Source organism: Raphanus sativus, chromosome 6 (genome assembly GCF_000801105.2).
Source record: "Raphanus sativus cultivar WK10039 chromosome 6, ASM80110v3, whole genome shotgun sequence".
Classification (NCBI taxonomy): Eukaryota; Viridiplantae; Streptophyta; class Magnoliopsida; order Brassicales; family Brassicaceae; genus Raphanus; species Raphanus sativus.
The window spans coordinates 11,846,225-11,854,033 of record NC_079516.1 but is presented as its reverse complement, the minus strand read 5'-3'; the positions used below and the strand labels follow the sequence as shown (position 1 = coordinate 11,854,033).

At 29.6% G+C, this 7,809-nt stretch overlaps 1 protein-coding gene across 1 annotated transcript; it reads left to right on the top strand.

The window, feature by feature from the left end:
- Nucleotides 1-4,473: 4,473 nt before the first annotated feature.
- On the top strand, nt 4,474-6,214 carry LOC108809258 (transcription factor RAX3-like). Its single transcript, XM_018581404.2, has 3 exons — nt 4,474-4,826; nt 4,929-5,058; nt 5,168-6,214. The coding sequence occupies exons 1-3, from the start codon at nt 4,691-4,693 to the stop codon at nt 6,024-6,026; spliced, it is 1,125 nt and encodes a 374-aa protein (XP_018436906.1). The 5' UTR covers nt 4,474-4,690; the 3' UTR covers nt 6,027-6,214.
- Nucleotides 6,215-7,809: the final 1,595 nt, after the last annotated feature.

Sequence of the window (7,809 nt, the reverse complement as noted above, 5' to 3'; positions counted from 1 at the left end):
CAACGCGAAGCTTATTTATTTGTTTGTGACTTTCATATTATTAGTATTCAATAGTATTTCACTTGTTTTGCAAGATAATACATTATAAAAAATACACCCAAATTGCCCAATATCTATTTTACATAAAAGATTAGGAGAAAAAAACAATATTAACCATATACGTTTGTACGAGAACGTCCAAAATCGTGACGACACTTAATAGAGACTGGGTTTTCTTGTTCCTTAATCTCAGCTGCCGTGGAAAATATGTAAATTAGTATATGCTATATTTTTAACATACCTATCAAATCTTTGATTAGAATTTGATTATGGGTCCACGAGACAGTCGTCATTAGGTTCAATAGCTATACTGCATGATTACTAATTAAGTGGCTACATTTTTAAAAGAATTAAACAAACCTATCAATATACCAGTATACCACCACTTCATTATTGTTACCGTAAGTTTGAAAAATGTTCATCTTATAATGCCTTTAAAATCCGTTAGAGATAAATTTCTCCGAGGGTTGGCAAAATTTTGCTCACCAACCATAACGGAATTCACTCACAAATTCCAATATTTCTACACCTTTCGTTTCATCTCTTTTGGTAAATATCAATAACTCATATCCTTTTCAAAAGGGTAATATTATATTAACAAGTGATTCATCATCCATCAAATTATTTGATCCTATATAGTTTGGTGATGATTTTGGACAGCTAATTTCATGTTTTCTCTTAATTTTATGGATTTGATTATTTATCTTGAATATTTTGCTATACTTAGTTGTTTGTATGTATCCAAGAACGTTTAGTTACAATTAGCGAATAGCAAAGGACGTCATACGATGCTACTCTTTTGTTATATCCACGTTTAGTTACAATTAGCGAATAGCAAAGAATATTTTGTTTCATTTTATATATGTGTATATCTTTATATATGTATGCATATTAATTTTCTAAAAATTCTAATGAATAACTAGTTTAAAGTTTTTATGAAATAAATTATGATACTATTTTTGAATTATAATATATAAAATGTTTATATATTTTTATTTATAATATTTTCATTTTAAAATTTAAAATTTAAATGTTTTAAAAAATTATCCATCTGCAACCGCAAACGCTAGGTAGAACCAGCTTTTGATTTTAAGAGATTCAGAGCGGTTTGAAACGATTTATAGCGGTTTGTATGATTGTTTTGAAACGCTGTCAACCGCTATCAACCATAAAAACTGTGTTTGCGGGTGGTAGCGGAAAAACTAGTCTGACCTTTAATATATATTTTGATCAGTGAGATATTGCTCAGTAAGAGTTTTTTTTTTTTTGCTAAAATTTGAAATACGAGTTAGTACGTATATTTGTATATTTTTAGATGGCTCACCCATTTCTATCACCAAACATTCAAAGTATTTGTCTCTATCTCGACAACGTGTATATACTCCTTTGTACTATACCACAACATCAATTACTAAACAATATATTGGCTAATAATATATCTTATAATCGTACGTACTACGTACAAGTCTAATTTAGTCATTGGTTCAAAATTTTGAAATTATATTGAACTAGGGGTTTGCCGGCGCTAGCGCCGGTTTTGCTAATATTGTTATGATTTGACTATAGTTTTATTATTTAGAACATTTCTCAACAGTATTTTAGAAAACAAAATATGTATATGATTTTATGGAATTTATTAATTTGATTGTAGTCTTTGCAAAGTTATTATGAAAGAAATTTAATAGTATAGATATATGCATGAGAGTTTGAAAGTGTAATAGCTGAATTGTTTATTATTTAATTGAAACTTATTAATTTAAATTATGATTTAGAAAATTTATAAATGTGGACTTCATCTTACAATGATTATATTAAATTAGAGTTTATACATATATATTTATATGTATATATACATATATATTTATATATATATATATATACATATATATTTATATGTATATATACATATATATATTATGTTGTGAAAATATTACTTTTCACATATATATATATATATATCAATAATTAGATATGATAGTAAAGATGTCTAAAAACTTAAATTGATAAATATATACTAGTTATATAAACTGCATTTTTATTTATTTTTTATTTTGCATCATCTCATTTGGAATAAGATGATTTTTTTTGTCACGTTTTATACTATCAGCTTTGTATTTGTTCGGTTCAACTTGGGTTACTCTTTAGTTATCGGCTAAAATAGAACCAAACCGATAACCCAAAGTAAATGAAATTGATCTTGTTTTTGGCTAGATCCATAACTGAACCGATATTCTTACTTCGGATCGGGTTCGGGTTTGAAATTTATGCCCAGACCTAGTTTTGTATATTGGGATGATGGGGAGGTGTTATAATAGTTTGATGCTTTGGACTTTTCTAGGTTGATTTTTATGAATTATATTTTGTGAGCGGTACTTATGATGATAATTTCAAATAATCACAGGTGTTATATTAACCGCTAGTTTCTTCTCGCTCTGAATTTGTCAAAATTAAGAAGTTGTGACTATATCGATTTAACCAATCAGATGTATATTGATCGTAAAGATACATTCAAAGTTGGTACAGTGTATTTTTAATCCTAAATCTTAGTATTAAATTTTTAAATTTTTGATATTTATTGTTGTTGAGTAAATTTTTTGGATGATGTAATTATGTGGTCATCTCTATTTGTTAAGAACATTATTTAATATTTTTATTATGTTATATCGTAATAGTTTATAGATTAATATATTTTGTGTTTGTGTTTTTCAATAATATATTTTGTATATAATAGTAAAGTCTCTGATGTAAAACATATTAAATTTCAATAACTTTGCAATTGTTGTTTTAAGATTAACAGTTTAACGTTATAAATTGTATTTTATTTTTTATTTGAATATAAATATTTTATTTGTTGTTGAATATTTTATATGAATTGCATTTTTGTAAGATTTTAATTTGCATTCGTTATAAGATTTTTTGATGGCATTCGTGAACTCTCATATCTCCTCTACTTTTTTAAGATTGTATGTTTTCCAGAGACGGAAAAGACGTGTAACCACCATCTGAGAGCAACAACCGAACTTCAACTTAGAAAGAAGGATGTAGGATGAAACTATTGTGGCGGCATATGTGTGTAAGGAAGCAGAAAGTTGAATCTGGTGAAGCAGGAAAAGTTTGATTATTTGCATTCCTATTTATTAGCATCTATGAAATTAGGAAAAAAGTTTTTAAGATTAACGTCATGAGAGATATTTTCAATGAAAGAGTTAATGGCCAGACTTGATGAGCATGTTTCAGTGACACGGAAACGTTATGATTCAGTAAAAGTTTTGCAGGTGGAACATAGATATGAATACACAATAACAGTAAAAAAAAGAAGTATGTAAAATATTGGGCTTGGTTGTCAAAAATTTTGGAATTGGGTCTCAACATCTTAATTAATAAATTTGCATATAAATAATTTTAATGATTCAATATAAAAAGAATTAAATGATGATGACACATGACATTTTTCCCTCTATGGAGATAAAAAAATCTACTTTATTATATAAGATATCTTATTACTCTTGATGACCAAGTCTCTCATGTAATAAAAGTACACACAATCGGTCTTTCTTCTTATTCGTAAGCTGCCATGCAAGTGGGGCTTCAAGCTTCCGTGAAGTCTTATGTAATAATTACACACACATCACACACATATGCATATTAACTAATCCATATGTATCTCCATTGTATCAAATTGAAGGAATTTGTGATTTTGCATTCCATTTACTGTATGTTAATCATACTCCTAAACCGCGGATCGAAGACTAAATAACAATGATAAAATCCACTACTCGCTAGGACATGAATCATGAGGAAAACATATATATATAGCGTGTATCATACATGTTTATGCGTATACATTTACTAGCAACACAGAACGGCGGATAAAATAATAATTATAATAACCAACTGCAAAAAAATCTACAGTGATAACACAACGATTAATTTGCACTATTTTAAACAAAAACTCAAAAATGATTATAAATTTAGAACTAGATGCAACTCATACAATATATTACAAAATATATTTCATATTTCTCCATCTTGCTCTTTCATCCGGAAACTTATTCAGGTAACAAATTGTTCTGAAGTTAGATGAATACAGCCTAAAATCAGAAAATAGGCAGGGGGAGACAAAAGAGTCAAAGGGTGTCATCGGCCGGCTAAGCAAACATTATAATTTACGTGGTGTTTTACATATAATTGGTGGGGTTTACATATAATTTCTTAGGACAAAATATATTTCATTAGTATTGAATCTCTAGATGCTGATGAAGGAGCAAAGACAAATGAGAAAAAAACATTAGTCTCCCCCTTCTCTGTCATTCATTTCTAAGTTATACTAATATTTTATCACATAATTTATATCATCAAATTTTCCAATTCCATAAAGCAACTTTTTATTCATTTTTCAATTCCCTAACTTTTGACATCTTCATCACAACTATCTCCTCCAGCTATTATATACGCTCTCCTTTTAATTTTCTTCATTCACATATACTTTTCTCCATTATACACATTTTCATGTATGTATATATAAATCATCACATACACGCACCATAACACTAACATCCTCCTCCTCTTCATCATCAACATAGTTGAGAAAGATCGAAAAAAAGAGAGAGAAAGAGAGATACATCAAGAACAAGAATCGCGAATCAAGAAGATGGGAAGGGCACCGTGTTGTGATAAGGCTAACGTGAAGAAAGGGCCTTGGTCTCCTGAAGAAGATGCAAAACTCAAAGATTACATAGAGAGTAGTGGCACAGGAGGCAACTGGATCGCTTTGCCTCAGAAGATTGGTATGTAATTCTGATTTAAAATAGTTTGAGACGGTTTGAATATTCAGCAAGTACAACTTTCGCGTTGATATTTGTATATATTTTATATGTACATGTATATAGGTCTAAGGAGATGTGGGAAGAGTTGCAGACTAAGGTGGCTCAACTATTTAAGACCAAACATCAAACATGGTGGCTTCTCTGAGGAAGAGGACAACATCATTTGTAACCTCTATGTTACTATTGGTAGCAGGTACTATACTCCACTCATATATCACATGGGTCAATATCATTATTTAACACACTTGTCTTCAATTAGAGAACCATTATGTTTACATGTTCAATGATTTTTTTTTGAAAAGGTGGTCTATAATAGCTGCACAATTGCCTGGAAGAACAGACAACGACATCAAGAACTATTGGAACACGAGGCTGAAGAAGAAGCTTCTTAACAAACAAAGAAAAGAGTTCCAAGAAGCTCGGATGCAGCAAGAGATGGTGATGATGAAACGACAACAACAAGGACAAGGACAATTCCAAATTAATGGTAGTACGGATCTTTATCTGAACAACATGTTTGGATCATCAGCATGGCCATTACTACCTCAGCTTCCTCCTCCTCATAGTCAAGTACCTCTTGTGATGATGGAACCAACAAGCTGCAATTACTACCAAACGACACCTTCTTGCACATTAGAACAAAAGCCATTGATCACACTCAAGAACATGGTCAAGATTGAAGAAGAACCGGAGAGAACAAACCCTGATCATCATCATCACGAAGACTCTATGACAAACTCTTTTGATCTTTCCTTCTCTCAGCTTTTGTTAGATCCTAATTACTACCTGGAGTCAGGAGGAGGAGGAGAAGGAGAGTTTGCTCTCATGAGTAGCAGCACGAACTCTCCATTACCAAACACAAGTGGTGATAACCATCACCATCAACATCAACAAGACATTCTTCAGTGGTTTGGGGGTAGTAGTTTTCAGACAGAAGCTATCAATGATGTGTTCTTAAACAACAACAACAACATAGCGAATCTTGAAACCCACGAGAACCCAAAATTATATGGAAACTCATCAGTAGCCGGAGCCGGAGCAGCGTTAGCCGGAGGAACGACGAGTACATCGGCTGATCAAAGCACAATAAGTTGGGAGGACATAACCTCTCTTGTTAACTCCGATGATGCAAGTTACTTCAATGGGCCAAATCATGTGTAATTTTTTTCTGTAAGATTTTAGTTTTACTTATATATATAAAGGGTTCTTGTATAAGTTTGTGACTTTAGGGAGTGGTAAAAAAAGTCATATGGATTCAGATTAATATTCATGCAGATCATATTTGTTTATTTTAGTTTCAACTTAGCTTTATTCACGAAGAACAATTATATATGATATTTTGAGTGTTTCTTTTTGATTAATGCTTTTATAAATTTGAAAGAGATTCTACCTTTTAGCTTCTTCCTTTTCCCCCTAATTAATTAGGTTTATAGATAATTTATTTTATTTTTTAAATTGCAATAGATCTGACACATAAAAAGAAAGAAACAACTATGAATATAAGTTTGAGAGCCTAAAAGAGGACTGTCTTTTTAACGCACCAACATCCATCATCAATATAAAAGTTCTTGTTTTTAAATGATAACACATTAACACTGTTTATCATCTTGTATATACGACATACTTCTTGTATATAATACACAAGAATTGTTAGGTTCCTATAGTATTCATGAAGAATCCAAGGATGATTTTCTTCCATGCTTCCTATTCCACTCCACAGGGAGTATATACAGCAGAAACTCCATAAACTAATAAGTTTTTCTATTCCTTAAATCAATTCGGAATATGACACATATCTATATAAAAATATTTTGTTAGAAAATTATATATAAATATGATTCCACTAAAATTATAAATTAATAATTTATATGCATGCACATTTTCTATAAATATGAACCAACTAATATTGTTTTTTTATATTCACAATGAATTTATGTTTATATTTTCTTAACACTTAATATATTTAATAAAATTTAGTAAACTATATCTAAAACAAGATTTAAATTCTATAAAAAATATTTTATATACATCAAATAATTTCTTTTATTTTAGAAAAATATATCTTAAAATAAAAAAACTTAAATTTTTTTTTAGAAATTAATAAAATAGTATAGTCCAAACTTTATTAATTTATAGAATTTTTACTGTATATATGCATGTAGATATGCATGCTTATGATACATTTGTCAATATTTATAAGTGCAAAAAATTATGACAGTCCGAATTGCTAAATCAGGTCATATATAACAATCCAAATTTTAATTGTTTTATATAATTAAATCACCAATGACTTCGAATACTTTCACAGTTGAATATTACTACTGAGGTATTTGGTATTTTAATCTGTCATTAAGCAGCTAGTTTCTGTAAATGCGTACGTACGTATGCGTATAACTTATATGCGTGATTGAATAATCAATCATATACATATTTAATTAAAAAGGTCACGTACATGGTCGGATCTATATGGCTTCGGCTGATAAGAGATACTACGACAAACACTCGAATACACATAAGTGTGTGTTTGCACACCTATATATGTTAGTTGTCATTTATTTTCGTACGTACATAATTGTGTGAATGAAAACAATCATTATTGTGTAACAGTGATTAAAAGTATATTTTAATTAGACTATTAATAAATAACGAATAAATAATAAATATCTGCTCTCGGAAAAAAAAAAAGATCTAACAATGAAGAAGTTTTTTTTTTTTGTAGACAAAAATGAAGAGGAGCTTTTTTTTTTCTAAAAAAAATGAAGAGGAGTTGTCTTACCAGTTCAACGAAAGAGTACGTACAGCTTCGAAACTCTCTTTCTAGTCACTTTGGTTTTGAATATCTTTTTTTGAAAATAACTTTGGTTTTGAATATCGCAAAATCAAATGATGTCACTCAAAATTATCTTTCTTTGTTTGTATTTGGCCATATCTTTGCCCATTCGAA